At 31.8% G+C, this 19,451-nt stretch overlaps 2 protein-coding genes across 2 annotated transcripts; both read right to left on the bottom strand.

Moving 5' to 3' along the window:
* Nucleotides 1-1,692: 1,692 nt before the first annotated feature.
* LOC139864941 (heat shock 22 kDa protein, mitochondrial-like) lies at nucleotides 1,693-7,537 on the bottom strand. Its single transcript, XM_071853502.1, has 2 exons — nucleotides 7,284-7,537; nucleotides 1,693-2,208 (listed from the first exon to the last, which is right to left on the bottom strand). Exons 1-2 carry the CDS (start codon nucleotides 7,462-7,464, stop codon nucleotides 1,796-1,798), a joined length of 594 nt encoding a protein of 197 aa, XP_071709603.1. The 5' UTR covers nucleotides 7,465-7,537; the 3' UTR covers nucleotides 1,693-1,795.
* Nucleotides 7,538-11,630: 4,093 nt separating this feature from the next.
* LOC139861107 (23.6 kDa heat shock protein, mitochondrial-like) lies at nucleotides 11,631-14,340 on the bottom strand. The gene is made up of 2 exons (XM_071849409.1): nucleotides 14,044-14,340; nucleotides 11,631-12,138 (listed from the first exon to the last, which is right to left on the bottom strand). The coding sequence occupies exons 1-2, from the start codon at nucleotides 14,222-14,224 to the stop codon at nucleotides 11,720-11,722; spliced, it is 600 nt and encodes a 199-aa protein (XP_071705510.1). The 5' UTR covers nucleotides 14,225-14,340; the 3' UTR covers nucleotides 11,631-11,719.
* Nucleotides 14,341-19,451: the final 5,111 nt, after the last annotated feature.

Genomic DNA, 19,451 nt, shown 5'->3' with positions numbered 1-19,451 from the left:
AAAAAAAAATCAAATGACATAAAAATTACACTTTGACTGTGTCCCTTTAGTCAAAACAGCCCTTGCCAGTTGCCTCCAAACTGTTAGACATATTATTTAAGCCCAAAGTTCAATATGCCGGCTTGGGTCCATTAGGTTTTAGATGTTTAGGGTTCTTGTACCCTATAAATACCGTATACTATTATCAATAATATTCACGAGTTTACATTCTCTTACATGGTATCAGATCAGATTCTCTAACCCTCAGACCTACCGCTTCCGCCTACTATCACCAAATATCCTTCGGTCATCGACTACTTGTCGATGATTCGGAGGGATCCCAAGCCATCGATGTTACTAATTTCTCTCCCTCAATCTTTAAACTTTTATTGGTATTATTACTTTGTGCATGCGATCGTCGCATCACCCATTCATGTAACCTCACATGCTGGCTGCCACTGACAAATCTTATGTAATTTCTTTTATCATTCACTTACTATTTATTCCTATCCCTAATATCTTGAATTAATTTTGCTATTTCTTAATATATAACATAATCATCATCGATGTCGTAGACCGGAGGAGCCGTCATACTTTGCATTTTATTTTTTCTTTTCCAATCCTATTTTCTTTTATATTAATTCTGATTGAAACAACTTTTTCAATAATAATCGGTGTGGGGCTGAGCCGCCTAGCGTGACTAGGTTCCAAACCCCGAAAAAAGAGAATATAGTCAAAAAAAAATTATTTGCAGCGTTGAAGAATACTGTTATCGTCGACAAAAGTAGCATATCAAAGCGGTATTTGATCCTTAGGCACAGCAAGCCACGACGTAAAAGAAAAAAAAACACTACGGAAAAGGTTAAGCCGTCAAGAAATCTGCAACTCTATCAACGAATATCAGGCTATTCGATGCAACAAATTAAAAAAAAAAAGTTACTTTTGTTTATTGTTTTTAGCATTTTTTCTATATTAACGTTTTCTTCCAGTCCGAGCTTTCGCGATTTCGCCGCTCAAGTCCAATATGCCGGCTTGGGTCCATTAGGTTTTAGATGTTTAGGGTTCTTGTACTCTATAAATACCGTATACTATTATCAATAATATTCACGAGTTTACATTCTCTTACACAAACATCGATATAAGGATCATTAGCAGCATTCTAAACTCCATGATGATGATGTAGGAAAGACTGACTTATTCTCCTTATGCTAACTGGAAATAAAGGGAACGATGGCCTCAGTTGAACCGGATACTATTTCACAAACATAAGTTTAAGAGAAGAATGTGTTTCACAATATAAAGGAGTTTATGTTTGCTGACCCTCTCTCTAGTTTATGACATGCACATGAATACATACATAGTCTAGTGACCTCATACTTAACGAGAATTATTATATATATATGATTGTTATCTACACAACACATCATGATTGCACATAAATAGTGTTGTAGGACTTGGTGAGTACTGGCTCAAACTCGGTGAAAACTTGGCCAAAACTCGGAAAACCAGCCTAAGCTTGGCAAAATTTTGGGATTACTCGAAAAATCGGTCAAAAACAACTAAAGTCAAAGTCGGTCAACATCATCCGAGAACTCCCTAAAAAGTTTAGACCAAGTAATCTCTGATTAGCGAGTTTTGGCAATAAATAACGAATAACCATAAAAAAAAATTAAAAAAAAAAAAAAAAACACATAAACATAAACATGTATTAAAATTAAGGCATTTTATTCGGGAATGATAGATAGAAATGAGTTACACAATTTAAGTAAAATTACACTCCAAACACAAAGATGCCAAAGCAGAAAAAACTTATCTATCAACCTACCACTACTGGTTTTTTATACTTTCCAACATTAACATTGTAGGCCGTTTCCTCTTTTTTCAACTTGGGAACAATTAGCTTTAACGATCCCTTACTTGTCCACAACTCTGCCTTAATTTCTCTACTGTTATAAATCTTGTCTGGTGAATCAATATCTGGTAAATCCACCCAACACATATACTTTATAAATTTGTCAAAATCTTTGCCTTCGATGAACAAAGTGTTGCCACTAACGGTTACATTCACACCCTCCCCATTCACGTTAGGCATGTCTACAGATACGTAGAGACATCCAGCATCTTCATCTGTCGATGCAGGTTGAATCCATACTGAAGTAGACTTGTCAACCTCAAGTTGTCTCTTGATTACTCGCCAGAGCCTCCTGGTTGATAATCGATTAAACACATCTGAAATAAGAATGAAAACATAAATTAAATCTATGCACGCGAATCCTGTTGGGATCATTATTACAAATCACAATCTTAGTAGCACAATCTTATTGCAATCTTATAAATATTACATTTATTTATATTATATTAAACATCTTCCTCCCACCCGCAACTTATTTAGACGACGATATCAAATCGAGGGACTTACAAACCAAATAATAGAACTTTTGTACCCAGATAAAGAAACTTATTACTCAACCTGACAGCAGCAATTATCTTACATAATAAGCTTCACTGTAAATAATGCCCACCATTCAACATAAATAAATAATATAGTAACAAAAATAATTTAACATATACTCATCTCAAAGTTCATGCCAAAAAGACAACAATTTCTTCTTGACATATAGAGAGCTTAGTTTATTAAAATCCAAGATCTAACCAACCTTAAAACAAGCAAGCAATCATCATACGTATAGTATAACTAGACAAACAGCACAAGTTCAATAACAAATTATATATATATATATATATATATATATATATATATATATATATATATATATATATAGTGGTAGGATCAAGAGGGAAGTAACCAATCGGGGGGAAGCGAGGGGAAGCAAAATCTTTTTTTTTTTTCGTTTTTTGAAAAAACTTTGTTCACGAACATTATAGATTAGATAAAAATATGAACATTTAAAAAAGACACTTTGTGATGAATGTCATTATTTTGGCGGGAAAACGCTCGAAGAAAAAAATAAAAACATTCAATGCAATGAATGTTTTGCTGCTGAGTTTATTTGAATCGTTTTGTTTTCATCTTGTGTGAAGTGTTTTTTTCAAATTTAGCCCGATTTAGAGTTTAGGGTTTAGGGTTTAGGGTTTTCAGGTTTACTCCGTAAACCCGAAAACCGTAAATCCGAAAACCGTAAACCCGAAAACCCTAAACCCTAAACCCTAAACCCTAAACCCTAAACTCTAAACCGTTCGTGTTAAAATATTCAATCTAAACCCTAATTTCTAAACCCAAAACCCTAATTTCTAAACCCTAATAGCTAAACCCTAATTTATAACCCCCTAATTTCTAAACCCTAATTTCTAACCCCTTAAGAAAAACTCAGCAGCAAAATATTCAAAGCATTCAATGTTTTTATTTTTTTTCCTTCGAGCGTTTTCCCGCCAAAATAATGACATTCATCACAAAGTGTCATTATTAAATGTTCATATTTTCATCTAATCTATAATGTTCGTGAACAAAGTTTTTTCAAAAAACGAAAAAAATTACTTCCCCCCACTTCCCCCAAAAAAGTGATTCCCTCTTGATTAAATATATATATATATATATATATATATATATATATATATATATATATATAGTGGTAGAATCAAGAGGGAAGTAACCAATTGGGGGAAGTGGGGGGAAGCAATATGAGCCACAAAATCAAATTAAGCTAAATTTAGGCGGAGGGGTATTTTCCTCTCTGTCAAATTTTGGGGGTTTTCAAGAAACAAAATATCTCTCAAATCTCCTCCGTGACTTTCCTATTTCTCTCAATCAATTTTCCATTGCCTCCTCCATCACAACTCCTCTTTCATCGCAACTTTAATCGTGCCTTCTACCGCCGCTTACGCCGCCACATCCACTACCGCATCCACCGTCGATAATTAAAGGAGGTGACGAGGATGACGATATGAAATCGATTTGCTGAGGTCGTCGATGAATCGATCGGATGTGAGTAACTGGTAATGAGATGGCATAAGCATTGCTTTAGTGTACAGTGGCTGAAAAGGTTTGAGCTAAAGTAACACACCTTATATTGCTTTAGTTATTTATGCATCATTTAGTAACAAGAAATGAAAAGTTCATGCAGTATGTTACATAATTGAACCATTGCCTTTTCTCAAAGAATTAGTAAGTATGGTGCTTCATGCTTGTTATGTCTTCTAGATATTTAATACAAATTCCAATTTCCAGATTTGTTCTTTACTACACGTGAAAAAGGATTTGTTTACATATATGTTGTTGACGGTGGTGTGATTAGATACATTTTACATGGATATCTTGATGGAAAGGTAAAGGTATACTTGAATCCAATGGATCAGTTCAACTTGAATTTTAAATAGTACTCCGTATATTTTAAAAGGTAAAATTCAATTTGTTGACTTATAATTTGTTGTCTCTGTTTGGCCATTGTAAAATGATCTCATAAATTATACGGAGTGTGAAGTAACTTTAGCTTGTATTTTTTTTTTTTTTTTTTTGTTATGTTATTTTAAACTTGAGGTGTATATTCAGGTTTTTATAATACCAGTTTTTAGAATGAACTTTGAGTAAAATTAGTAAATATTTTGTTTTAGTTTTATAATTTTGTTGATCTACAGGCTTAAATTTGGAGATGAAGATGACATGAAGTTTTAGCATTCTTTTAAAGGAATATTATTCATAAGAAACTTTTTATAGGACACTTGAGATTGTTTTGTTGTTGCATTTCAAAAAGAAAAAGTTTTGTTTTGTAGATAACATCTGGTGCAGTTATATTTGTGTATGATATATGAATTAAATTTTTTTTTTTTTAAAATATTTTTTAGAAACAATATTATTCTTCTTATACAATTATTAAGTTCTTGGTAAAGGTTAGTTAATATACATCATAAATGATATATTATTGAGAAACTATATTTAATGTCTTGGCACAAATTAGTTACTCTTAAAAATATATATATATATATATATATATATATATATATATATATATATATATATATATATATATATATATATATATATATATATATTCTTTTAGAACAGTATATAAGTTATTGTTAAAAAAATATCCTTTTAAAAGAGTATTATTCTTCTGAAAGAATATTATTTTTATCAAACAATACTTATCATATGCTGCAATATAACAACATAATTAGTTATATTACATATTTTTATTTTATTTTAGTAGTATTCTTCATTAAGAGTAATATTTTTAAGTAAGATTATAATCATAATGGATAGTAAATTTGTAGTTTGAACTGATTCGTTAAATTCTTTTGTTTTGATTTGTTTATATAGATTTAACAGTGACCTACTTTGTGATTTTAATTGATATTTTATGGAAGATATTGTATTTTCAATTTGAAATACATATACTCCTTATTTGTTTGTGATTTATGTTTTAAAGTATAATAATTGCGGATGAACGTGAATATAGTAATTATTGTTTAGTAACAAGATTATTTTTGAAAAAGAAAATTAATTTTCTAGGCAAAAATCTGTGATATCCTACGTTAAGAATGATATTGTTTTCAAAGAATATTAAGTTTTTGAGCATAAAACTTCATATATGATGAAGAAAAAAAAAAAACGCTCAAAGAATAACATTCAGGAATAACATTATGCATGATGCATGCTATTGGTTTTTTTTTCGAGCGTTTTTCCGCTAAATTAATAACATTTATCAACAAGTGTCTTTTCTAAATGTTCATATGTTCGTGTTTTTTAATGTTGGAAAAGAAAAATTCGAAAAAACGAAAAAAATAAAAATAAATTTTACTTCCGCCTTCCCCTAAAAAAGTGTTTCCCTCTAGATGATGACCCTATATATATGTATGTGTGTGTGTATATATATTATATATATATAGTGAAAAGATCAAGAGAGAACTTAGCGTAGGAGAGAACTCTTGGAACTAACACAGATTGATGCCTGACGGAATGAGATAACGGATTTGGTGACAAGATGTTTCAGAACACACAAAGAAGCCATCTTTTTACGATCACTCGTAAAATTGATTCAAGAATTAACAAATAAAACCTTTACTTGCAAATTGAATTGAATGAATAAAAATAAATTACATATATGCACGCGAATACTGTTGGCATCATCATCACAAATCATAATCTTATCACATTTATCATAAAGATCTTCCCACCCACAACCAACTTAGACGAGATCAAATCGAGGGACTCACAAACCAAATAATAAAGCTTTTGTCCGCAGATAAAGAAATTTATTACTCAACCTGACAGCAGCAATTATCTTACATAATAAGCTTCACTGTAGAAAATGCCTAACTATGCAAATTTCTTATATCTGATATCACCAGTTACCATGAATAAATAATATAGTAACAAAAATAATTTAACATATACTCATCTCAAAGTTTATGCAAAAAAGACTAACAATTTCTTCTTGACATATAGAGAGCGAGGTTTATTAAAATCCAACATCTAACCAACCTTAAAGCAAGAAATCATCATATATATATATATATATATATATATATATATATATATATATATATATAGGGGCATGATCAATGGGGAAGTAACCAATCGGGGGAAGCAATATTTTTTTCTTTTTTTTTTTTTAAGAAAACTTTGTTCACGAACATTATAGATTGGATGAAAATAAGAACATTTAGAAAAGACACTTCGTGATGAATGTTATTATTTTGGCGGGAAAACGATCGCCAAAAATAACATTCAAGATAATATTGTTTGTGAAGAATGTTAACGCTTTTTTTTCATGTTTTGTGAAGTAAAATTTAGCCCGATTTAGAGTTTAGGGTTTAGGGTTTACGGTTTGGTGTTTTGGGTTTATTCCATAAACCCAAAACACCAAACCCTAAACCTTAAACCCTAAACCCTAAACTTTAAACCGTTCGTGTTAAAAACTCAATCTAAATCCTAAATTTAAACCCTAAATTTCTAAACCCGAATGTCTAAACCCTATAAACCCTAATATCTAAACCCTAATATCTAAACCCTAATGTCTAAAACCTCAACATACGCTCTAAAAACACGATAATTGTTATATATTACTTCTTCGAGCTTTTTTCCGCCAAAATAATAACATTCATCACGAAGTGTCTTTTCTAAATGTTATTATTTCCATCCAATCTATAATGTTCGTGAACAAAGTTTTTTCAAAAAACGAAAAAAAAAATTTTGCTTCCCCCCTCTCCCGATTGGTTACTTACCTGTTGACCCCTATATATATATATATATATATATATATATATATATATATATATATATATATACATGCACATACATACATACATACATACATACATATATAAAATAAGAAGACTGAAAGTACCAGCGAAGAAAGACGGCTTAGTAGCAAGAACACGGCGACTATCGACATCGAAGCTCCGATTACAATCATGGCGAATCGTTTCCGTGTTTAAAAAACTATAGGATGTTGCCACTGAGGACGCCGGCCGGAATGAAATAACGGATTTGGTAACAAGATGCTTCAGAACACTCAAAGAAGCCATCTTTTTATTTACGATCACTTGTAGAATTGACTCAAATTAAATAAATAAAACCTTTGCTCGCGGATTCAATTCAATAAATTTTTGCGTTAATTAAATTGAAGATAGAGCAGCGTTTATTATTATTAGGGTTTATTTATGTAGTTATGCTTTCATTCCTTATAAGAAAATCCCAAATACCAGAGTACTCCCACACACATCTCTTTTATACACGACTTAATTACACATGTGGTTTGTAATAAACTAGAAAAAATCCGACCTGCGTTGCTGCGGTTGTATTCGACGCGCGATCCAATTTGGATATACGATGTCCGTTTCGCGTATAGTTAGTCGTGTTGTATATGTATATATATGTATGTAATATAACCCGAAATATTTATTTTTTTTAACGATGTCCGTTTCGCGTATAGTTAGTCGCGTTGTGTTCATAAAATTATTTCGAGTTGAACGGTGGTCTCGGAAAAATTTAACTCGCACCGAGCGTGAATATAGGGCCCGTTATTTAGTGTTTTTTTAACGATGTCCGTTTTGCATATAGTTAGTCCCGTTGGGTTCGTGAGATTTTTTCGAGTTGAACGGTGGCCTTGGAAAAATTTAACTCGCACCGAGCGAGAAGATAGCACCCGTTATAAATTCGGGTGGAGTAAGGTTTTTTTATTTTAATTAAATTATAAATTTACGTTTTTTACCCCTGAAAAAAGTGTAAAGTTGAGGGGTTGTTGTGTAATTTGTGCGAAAGTTGGAGGACCATTTGTAGTGTGAACGCAAACTCAAAACGACAACGCGTTAAAACTGAAACGACTAAATTTGGGAGGAGGTTTAGTATATAAGTATTTATATTTATATTTATTTTAATTAAATTATAAATTTACGTTTTTTACCCCTGGAAAAAGTGTAAAGTTGAGGGGTTGTTGTGTAATTTGTGCGAAAGTTGGAGGACCATTTGTAGTGTGGACGCAAACTCAAAACGACAACGCGTTAAAACTGAAACGACCAAATTTGGGAGGAGGTTTAGTATATAAGTATAATATAATATAATAATATAATATAATATAATATAATTGCATGTTTGGTCACCATGGTTATCTTTTTACAAATTTGGTCACTGTGGTTTAAAATCTTTACAATTTTAGTCACTGAGTGTTACGGACGTTTATCTACACTGTTAGCCCTCATCATGTGCCGAGCACGTAAGGGGTATTGTTGTCAAATCCATAAAATTTTCAGCCTTATATCTCCCTTTTCCCTCATTTGAATTCACGACTATCTTTCTCTTTTCATTTGAAACCCTAATTTCATCATCTTTCTTCAAATTGGCCCGATGGTTCAATGCAATTGTGGAATGCTAGCTGTAATGCGAATTTCATCTACATCATGCAACTCAGGTCATAGTTTTTTAAGATGTGGAAACAAGGTAAAACGAACTTTCAGTCCAATTTCATATGTTGTTCATTGTATCGATGTATCTGAATAAAGGTATGGTTTGTTTTGTTTCAGTATTACGATTGCAAGTTTTTTCTATGGGTAGATCCACCAATTCCGAGGATTTATGTTGAACAACAATTGATTCATGCCGAACACATAGAATGGAGAAACAAGATGTTGTTAATTATTAGTTGGGTTGTATTTGTAATCTATGAAATTGTAAAATCATAGTGTAGTGTGTTTAAGAATGAATTAAAAAAGAATATCCTGATTTGTATAGATTCTAATGAAATTTTCATGTTTTGCAGTATATTGTTTGGCATTTTTACATGTTAAGTTTGTTTGTTGTTGTTGTTGGCATTTGAACATGATTTGCAAGTTACCAAATAAGCTGCTTGTAACAATTAAACATTACATGACCAAATAAGCTACTGAACATTACATGAAAAAATAAGCTACAAACATTACATTGGATTAAGTTAAGTTTAAAATATCATTACAAAACATTGGATCAAATTCAAAATACTATTAAAACTACTATCATCAATTTAAACAAAAAGTACCAAATTGACATTGTTCAAAAGACTTACAAAATACCATAATGAAAGTAGCAATAAACATAACATTTAAGTAACATTGTCCAAAAGACTAAACTGTAGTACCATCTATTTGCCACCTTTTTTTTTATTTCTTCTTGATTCCACTCACACCATCATCCTTCTTTCTTTTTGTAGTTTTCCTTGCATTGCTTGTACTTGCACCATCTTTCACTTGACAAGTTCTTTGATTATGATCATAACCTTTACACTTTCCACATATCAAACTCTTACACTTTCTTGTTAACTTTCCACTTTGACTTAAACTCTCATTCTCATCCATCTCCTTTTTCCAGTTCTTCTTTGGCCTACGAGCTTGAGGTCTCCTTATTGGTGCAGTTAGATTAGTAGTATCTTCAGATTTCACTCATTTAAATCTGCCATTAACTGGATTGATTGTATAATTATAAGTTTCAACCCAAATGTCCAACCAATGTACTTTATGCACCAATACCTCAGGTAAACCAACATCTTGATTGTTCTTTTCCATGTTCCAAAAAGTTGCAACATTATGTTTACATGCCATCCCTGTTAACTGCCATCTTTTACAGTTAAATTCTTTTTCTCTTTTGCTTTTAAATTGAAAAATTTATTCAAATTTTTAATTCCTTTATTTTTTTAAGGTATGTTTTCTTATTTATTTTAATTGCATCTCTTTAATTACATGTGGTTATTTTCGTCTCTATCTATGAGCTAAACGTTCATAGCGTTTATTTGGACGAAAAAGAGGAATCTGAGATTATTAGCATGAAGTCGCCGACCATGAAGTTACAGTCGCCGGCTGTACTCTTGGTAGCCGACGACTATGATGTCAAAGATACAATTTCTGGTTTTTAATCGAAACTGTATAATTTAGGTTTCTGTGATTTTTATTGATCTGTTTATTGTTGCTGTAATGTAAGACTTTATTTAAATGCGTAATGTAAGAGTGGATAAAAACCTTAGGTTAACACATCATCAATCCTAAGTTATTTGTTTACTTGATTTAATCACCTAGAAGGTTTGCCATATTGAATAAGTGTTTGAGTTGATTTTTGCATGAAATCTAGTTCGGAATTATTAAGAGTAATTTTATGGAAAAATGTTAATTACACTTATATAGTGAGAATTGATTTATTAGGCTTAATCAAAGAACCCTAATTTTCTTGAATTTGTATGTTGATTGCATGAGAATCGGGTTAGGTTAAATATTACCGCATCACTTAATTTTGATCTAATCAGGTTTATTAGTTTATCTATCTGTCAGTTTAATTGAACATTGTCTAAGTTCTCATCACAAAATCTAGATGATATATATTATGCAATTATATGAATTCTATGAAATCAGGATGTTAGCTTTTTATGTGCACTTAATTGATAGGTTTAACTCATCAATTAAACCAGATTAAATCCTAATAATTGATTTTTACGTGATAATTAGTTTTAGTATTTTTAATAAGAATAACAATCGGTTTATAATTGTTATTTTATTTTTTTAATTATTAATATAAGTTATGAACCTACAAAAACCATATAATCTCTAATGACTCGGAAAAAAACTTCTTTAATTATATTTGTATTAAAATAATCAGAATTCTATCTTTCAACATCGTTGAGATAATCTTATAAAAAAATTCTCTTAAACAGTAAACGAACCCCAACCATTAAGCAACTAGGTGAATGTTGTATAGTAGTTATTTACTTATTTTGTTTGTAATCTTGTAAAAAAAACGTCATTACATGAAGCATGTATGGCTGGAAACGTATCTAGAGGTCTGTTTTAATCTTGAGAGGTGATCCGTACATCACCTCTATTTTGCCATACACTACTAAATAATTTTTTTGGACATTTTTACCCTTCCTTTTGTTCACCACCAACTCCCCTTAACTTCTCAAAGGAAGGGTAAAACTGTCTAAATAATTGTTTTGGTGGTGTATGGCAAAAACAAGGTGGTGTACGGATCAACTCCCATTAATCTTCTACATGTTTAGTGTATGTTGCCTTACTTTTGAATTTTTTACTAAGGAGTAATTATTATATATTGTATTTATATTTATATATTGTATTTGAATATATGCATCAATCAAACCCATTTTTAAAAAGAGACGTTCCGACTAATAATAAGAAAAACATTATAGAAAAAAAAAAAAAAAAAAAAGGAGGATTAAATTAAGACAATTTATTCAGAAACGCTAGAACACAATTGCACAAGTTCAGTAACTATACTCCAAAAATACAATGGGAAGTAAGAAATCTATCAACACGCGCCTACGGGTTTGTTCTTAAACTCTTGAACGTTAACATTGTACGCCATCTCCTCTTTTTTCAACTTTGGAACAAATAGCTTTAAGGTTCCCACGTATGTCCACATCTCTACCTTGATTTCTCTAGGGTTATAGATCTTAACTGGTGAATCAATATCGGGTAAATCTACCCAACACCTATACTTTATAAATTGGTCTAAATCTCTGCCTTCGATGAACACTGTGTTGTCATTAACCCTTACCTTCACATTCTCCCCAATCACGTTAGACATATATATGGTTACGTACAAGCCTTCATCATTTTCTACTGTGTCGGCAGGCCGAATCCATGATGAATCAGTACGGATTACCTCGGTCGTTCTCTTTATTACTCGTTGCAGCTTCCTGGTGGTTGAAAATCGATTAAACACATCTGGGAAAGAAAAAAAAAAGGTTAGATTTATATGCACGCGGTTCCTGTTGGGATCATTATCACAAATCACAATCCTTAATACAACATGAATAAATCGTATAAGGTCAACACCTGGAACAATTCAACTATGAAAATTTCATATGTTCAACCAATACATACACATACATGCATACTATTGCTGAGTTCTAATTACCGACATCTAATAATTGCGCTTGCAGGTAATTATCTGACATAAAAATGCGCTTACAGGCACCATGATAGAGAAAAAGGTCAACAATTCCCTCTCCGTCTCCACTACCCTCACGAATTCCGATCAAAGTATAAAAGGGTAAAACTTGGGATGGCAAAGTACAAAAAACAGTTTGTTCGTAACAGGCAGGAGTTTCGTAGTAATCATACATTTGAGAAGAGGAATTTTGATTCGAAACAGCAATAATGGTCTAATAATAATAAAGGGAAAGATAGTACTGTATATATAAACATTAATATGAGGGTCTAGATGAAATTATGGAATACATTAATATTGCAGTAAGGGCAAGCAAATAAAAGAAAGAAACACAATGCAAATGATATTTCAAGTTCTTTGGAACTAGAAAAACAGAATGGCAAAGTAGATGATGAGCATATCAAATTCGACCACGCCACTGGACAACCGCGCAAACCCGTGAAGTCTAAAGGTAAACTTCTTAACCCACCCTAAGAAGATTAATAAATGTGCGAATGAAATAGAAAAGCCTGGTAACTTTATCTGAGGGTATGTTCGATAGTGCTGAAACAGCAAAGAAACATTAATGTCATGAGTAGACCTAGAAAACAAGACCCAAAGCTTAAATAATGGGTCCATTGGGTTTTTTACTTGAAAACCCAAATGGGTCCAAGCACATAATATCAAAAATTACTTCAAGACCCAAATGGGTCCTATCACATAATAGAAAATTACTTGAAGACCCAAATGGATCCAAATGGGTTTACTTCAAAAGATTCAATTTCGACACGCGATTTCAATATTTGGACGGCTTTGTTTATTTGGTGGAATGTGTCTTGGGTCATCCCTTCTTCGCTTTTAGAACTTTCTAACGACTGGTGGTTTGAAGGTTTGGGTCTAATTTGGCATATAATTTGGCCCGTCTTCTATTTGGGCGATTTGGATTTCAAGAATCAAGGTCGTGTTTAATAGTGATTTCTCGTGTTGGGCTTCTTTAGTGATGCACATCAGATTAAAACTTTTCAATGACTAGTGAATCTCGTTGAAAATGTGTGAATCTCGTCAATTTTATGTTTGGTCCCAACCATGGTTGCTGTTCAATGGGGATAATAAATTTAATTTTAAAGTCCTCATGATGCTCTGTTTGTGTCTTTTTTTATTTTTTCACAACTTGGTGAAAGAATCTTATAAATTTAATTTCTAGTTTTTCGCTAAAAAAACCCCCAGAGAAATAGGTCAACATGGTCACAGATACGGAAAACTTCAGCTGCCATATCACCATTATGATCAGCTAACCAGATTATATTACCTCAAAAAATTAGATTGTTTCAAAGCTAGTTACCCTGAATCCAATTTTTGTAAGTTTAATGGGTTCCTGAAATAGATATTTAATACAATCATAGGGACTCAAGCAGGAAGCTACATAAGTTTCACTGTAAATAATCCCTAAATACGAAAATTGGTTTATTATATCTTCTAAGCCATAAAATTTAGACATCGTCATTTATTTTAACATATCTAATAAAAATACTGTAATAATTAAAAAAATAAAAATAAAAAAAAGGGCAGGAGACTAACAATTGATCTACATATAGAGAGCTACATTCTTTAAAATCGAAGATTTAACCAACCTTAAGGCAAGCAATCAGATGTACAGTATAGCAAATACAAACTTGTAGTGTAATAACACCAAAAAATACCTGGGAAGAAAGACGGCTTGGGAGAAAGATCACGGAGATTCCCTACATCGGAGTTCAGATCGCAATTACGGTGAATAGCTTCCGAGTTTAAAAACCGATAGGATGTTGCCACAGAGGACGCCGGACGGAATAAGATACCGGATTTGGTGACGAGATGTTTCAAAACACGCAAAGAAGCCATCTTTTTCCGATCACTTGTAAATTTGATTAATTGAAACAAAAAACCTTTACCTGCGAATTCAATTTAATGAATTTTTGTAGTTATTTGAAGAGATAAATAAGGGCTTCTATTATTAGGGTATATCACTTTCCTTTAATTTAGGGATAGGGAATAGGGATCGGCAAAAATACTACCCATCAACTGAAACCCGATATTTTTTGTGGTCCGGGTCCGAGGTATACGGGTCTATGACTTAATATGGAAAATGGTTTTAAATTTGGGATAATTGTTTGAAAAGGAAATATTTAAATGAAACCAATTTTTAAATTGAGATTGAAGGGATCAATCAGAGTGTAACACGTGGCGCGATAATCATATGTGATTGGAAAAAATTTAAAAAAAATAAAAATTTCAAAAAAAAAAGAATTTAATTTTTTTTCAATTTTTTTTCGAAATTTTTTTTTTCCGAATTTTTTTTTTGAATTGTTTTTCAATCACATGTGATTGGATTTGACATGCAGTAAATCAAAACCTAATCACATATGATTCTGCATGTCAAATCCAATCATATGTGATTGAAATTTTTTTTTTTTTAGTAAAATGACGAATTTCAGTTAATTTGTGCTAAAATCTTTAAACACCTAGTTTTTTTTAATCAAAACTTGATTAAATCACCGAATTAAAGTCTGAAATTTTGAAGATATAATCACGAAACGCTAACAAACTTGATTAAATCACTGAATTAAAGTCGCTTTCCGGTTGAATTTTTTTTGAAAATTTTTTTTTTTGACATGCAGAATCAAATGTGATTGTGTTTTACAATCACATGTGATTGAGCTTTATAATCACATGTGACTAAATTTGAAATGCTAACTTTTTAAAAAAAAATTAAAAAAATTATTTTTTCAAAAAAAGAAAATATTATTTAATTTTTTTTTTTTTTTGAATCTTTTTTTTCCCAATCACATGTGATTGTTGCGCCACATGTCGCGCTCTGAATGGTCCGTTGAATTTCAAGCAAATTATTGGATTCAAGGGATTACAACTCTTGTTTGAAAATGCATCGAAGTTTCATTAAATTCTTATTGTATGCATCAAACTTTCAAATTTTCTATTGTATGCATTCAACTAGTTAAATTGTTCTATTGTATGTATTTAACCTATTATAACAGGTAAACTAGATCACCTCAATTTCAAATTTAGAAAAAAATTACTCGATTAGTCCCTCATATTTATAAGATATTGCAAGTTAGTTATTTATGTTTATTTTTGACGCCATTGATCCCTCATACTATCTATCTTTCTATTTTCAGAAATCAAAATATAAATAGATTCGTATTCAGCTTTCGTGTATGCATAGTAGTGGTGTTCTTCAACATTATCACATCTCAAAATCTCAAATCAAAAAATGTTAAAAGTATACACTTATTAAATCCAAATCTGTGCTCTTAAAGCTAAACCGAACACTCTACATTCATAGAATTCGATCACCAAACTCAGATTCATGTTCATCACGAGTCAACAAAAGTTAACAAATCAATTGGAGTGTTTCTGTGATTTCCAGGTGTTAAATGATAGTGTCGAGTGTTTGATGGATTATTTTGGAGTTTTGCAAAGATTTCATGTGGGTACCGAATATGTTTTTAATTCAACATTGAAGGTAGACCAAAACAATAATCAGATACCGGATGATACCGGATTTTCTAAAACGGAAATATTAATATCAAATACGTTGTCGTTTCGTTCTTTGGGAAATTATTTTTTTCCATTTTCACGATCTTCAAATATTAGACTTTATTGTCTATATATTTCCACTATTAAAAGCATTAATTAAGCTTTATAACTTCTTATGATTATGATGATGCTGCCCAACTTTGCTTTAAAGAATTTTCGTTATTCATCATTACCAACATCCATTCAGTTAAATATTTTTTTTTTTTATACATTTTTAGACATCATTGTGTCATATGTTGCTGCATCAGTTTGTGAAGGTTGTTAAAAGAAGCAAATCAAACAGGAAATTGGCTCATAGTTGTGCAGCTAATATATCCCCTAAAACTTGTTAAAAATTGTACTCCATAGTTAATAAGATGCCAATCAAACAGGTTAAAACTTGAATACAAATGCTGTTAAAAATAAACATTAGTGGCAAACGTGTAATATTTGACAAACATGAAGGACCAAATACGTAACTTTTTCTTAATATTAACAGGTTACCTAATATATAAGTTACTTGATACGTACAATAGTACAATTTAGAAAGTTGAATGCATACAATAGAAGATTTTAAAGTTGAAAGCATACAATAGGAATTTGATGAAAGTTCGATGCATTTTTAAATAATTTTCCCTTTAAATTTTTATGCGAGTTCGGATATAATGCGTATTTTTCACTTTTAAAAATGCACTTTCGTTCAAGCTTTCTTCAACAATCAAATTTGAACAAAACCCCGAAATTTGTAACAGCAAAACCCATAAAAACATAGAATAAACTCTAAAAATAAGAACACAAATGATAAAGAATCTAAACTCTAATTCATAAAGATCCCACCACAACCAGAAATCTAGAAACACTTCAAACCTTCAATTACAGCTGATAAAGATTACACCGCAACTCTAATATCATAAATGAATATTTTGATTTTCACCACAATGCTTGATAAAGTAACACCAGGAAAACCTTGTGTTGTAGCTCGTTTGTTGGTGGCATGTCTCACTTAGCGAGAAGTCAAGAGAGTTGGACTCCCGTGGGGTGCAACATTGCACACAAGGTTGCCCCTTAACCCTTGATACCACCCAAGGGTGTCTTCCGCACATCGCGTTGCAGGGGCAGTGGGGGTTTTACCGCCCATGCCCTCGGACTGGGCCGAGATTTCTCCTATGCAGCAGTAGGGGGCGGGTTATGCAACTGCGGGAGATGAACATGTGGGTAGTTTAGTTCCCCCTATGTGATCTCAAACTACTGTTAAAAAAAAAGTAACACCAGAAACACTGATAAAGTAACCACTCATAGTCACCATAATCAATGATTCGTAAAGACACAGGGATTTTTGTAAATAGATAAGCTTTATCAAACTATAATTCATTCATCAACTGAATTTGTACATTACAAGAGCTCTCTATTTATAGAGGAAACATAACAGCTACTTTTTAGATAAGACAAAATACAAAAGGAAAAGGGGACAAAAAGGGCAAATGTCTACAAATCAGCCAATAGGAATAAATGACATAATCTTCAAAAGCCTTCCCATTTATAATGTTCCTCCCATGATAAACGCAGTCATTGATATATGAGAATCTTTTTAGACAGTCAAACATTCGAGAATAGCCTCCCGTGTGATACGCACATGACTTGACCGGTTTATTGAAAGCATCAGTTAAACTTTGAATCGTAGATTGTAGAATTGATGTAAATTGACTTTCAAATTACTATCTTTGTGAGTTTACTTAGTGTGATATTATCCTTTGAATTGTCTTAGGATTATCATCACTAAAAGAGTGAATCTTGTACTTTGTAATATAAGCAAAAGCTAGCTTAGGGAGCATCTTCCTTAAAGGGAATTAGGAGGTTGATCAATTCTATTGAGAATTAATACTTGTCCAAAGTGAAGACAAGTTGATCTAAGTTAGAATTAATCTTTCAAAGGGATAAAAAGATTAGATGTGTTGTCTACAAGGGGTACAAGATTTGTAAATCGGATCTCCACCGGATTTGGAGAAACGCTTAGTGAAGCAACCTCTCGATAAGAAGTATTGAGGAGTGAACGTCCACTTGAACCACTATAAATCCTTGTGTTTATGTTCTTTACCTTACTTTCAACATTGCTTTAAACATAAACATTATACACATTGAGTTTAAGCTGGTTAAGTTGATCAAAGTTGATTAAATCATGTTAATCATCGAAAAAGTTTATAAAAAAATATATTAAGTAACTATTCACCTCCTCTAGTTACTTACAGACGTCGTTGCTTAATATTTTGGCTTTTGGTGTAGTGTTCTGCAAGCTTATTCATGTTTTTTTCCTGGTAATTAAAGGTTCTATTTATTATCTTTACGTATTGTCTCTGCTTTCGCTGATTTTCATTTGATGTTTTCGATTGTCACTATTCGTGTGAGTTTTGACATATAATTTGTTACGCAAGGGTTCTTCGATTTATGCACACACAACTAAAATCTACTGATTGAGATCATATAATTTACACGCAATCCATTTGTTGTTTTTGATTAACTTTTTTATGTTAGTGATTTTAGTGTCGTCGGTCATTTTGTGTGATGGTGATTTACTTGAGACAAGTGGATTTCGAGTTATGATTTATAACAAGTTAGGAGAGTGTGGAGTGCATACTTGTTTAAGTTAACTAGAGTCATTTAATTAAAAGATATGTTTGTTAGTTGATGTCTTTTTGGCCAAAAGCCACAACTCTTCATAAATTGGTGCCACTTTTAATGAAATGGTGTAACTTCATGAAATGGTGTAACCATGTTACCTTTACACCAAAAGGTGTGACATTTCATGGAAATCTTTACACTAAAAGATGTGACTTTTCATATTGACTTTTCATAGTGACCTTAACACAGGGCTAACATGTCCCTGCCGATACACATATTTTGCAACAATATAGATGATGCTTGTCTCAATTACAAATGATAAAAACATGAACACTCACAATATGAAAAATGCACTTTGTTCTTGACTTCAAATTTTAATCCCTTCCTCACATAAAGCATGATGCTTACATCCAATGTGTCAGACCCACATTTCCATAACTTTTCCATTCGCCACGTGTCTAACTTCTCTGATTTTTCCCTTTTTTTTAATTAAACCATCAAAAATTAAGGAAAACCCTCCGTTCCACATTTTGTTTCAACGATTCAGCCATTCCTCTCCCTTTTTCCCATTTTCTTCAACCGCTGAACTGCATTTTTCGCCGGAAACGATTTCCCAATGGTTTTGAGAATCCTTAAATTACCGCACGGCATGTCTCCTTCATTACTAATTTAATCGTGATTCAATTAGTACCCATTCGTTTCAATTCCTCTCATCAAACCCTAATTTAATTGATTTCACAAAATAAAACCAAATCCGGAACCCTCATTACACCATCCTATCAAGCTTCATTGTGATTTTTCATGAATCTTGATTATGATTTTACAGAATTCCGAATACAGGTAATTTACTATTTTGTTTATGTTTCTATTACGATTTGTTAAACTTAAGATTTCCTTACGTTCGTAAGTCGATTCATAG

Source organism: Rutidosis leptorrhynchoides, chromosome 8 (assembly GCF_046630445.1).
Source record: "Rutidosis leptorrhynchoides isolate AG116_Rl617_1_P2 chromosome 8, CSIRO_AGI_Rlap_v1, whole genome shotgun sequence".
NCBI lineage: Eukaryota > Viridiplantae > Streptophyta > Magnoliopsida > Asterales > Asteraceae > Rutidosis > Rutidosis leptorrhynchoides.
Note: the sequence above shows the minus strand (reverse complement) of the source record. Positions and strands in the feature narration are given on the sequence as shown.

Excerpts from the sequence above, each read along its gene's own strand:
- LOC139861107 (XM_071849409.1), bottom strand. The coding sequence starts at position 14,224 with ATGGCTTCTTTGCGTGTTTTGAAACATCTCGTCACCAAATCCGGTATC. Across the intron at positions 12,139-14,043 it reads CAAGCCGTCTTTCTTCCCAG|ATGTGTTTAATCGATTTTCA; the intron begins GTATTTTTTGGT and ends TTTCTTTCCCAG.
- LOC139864941 (XM_071853502.1), bottom strand. The coding sequence starts at position 7,464 with ATGGCTTCTTTGAGTGTTCTGAAGCATCTTGTTACCAAATCCGTTATT. Across the intron at positions 2,209-7,283 it reads TAAGCCGTCTTTCTTCGCTG|ATGTGTTTAATCGATTATCA; the intron begins GTACTTTCAGTC and ends TTCTTATTTCAG.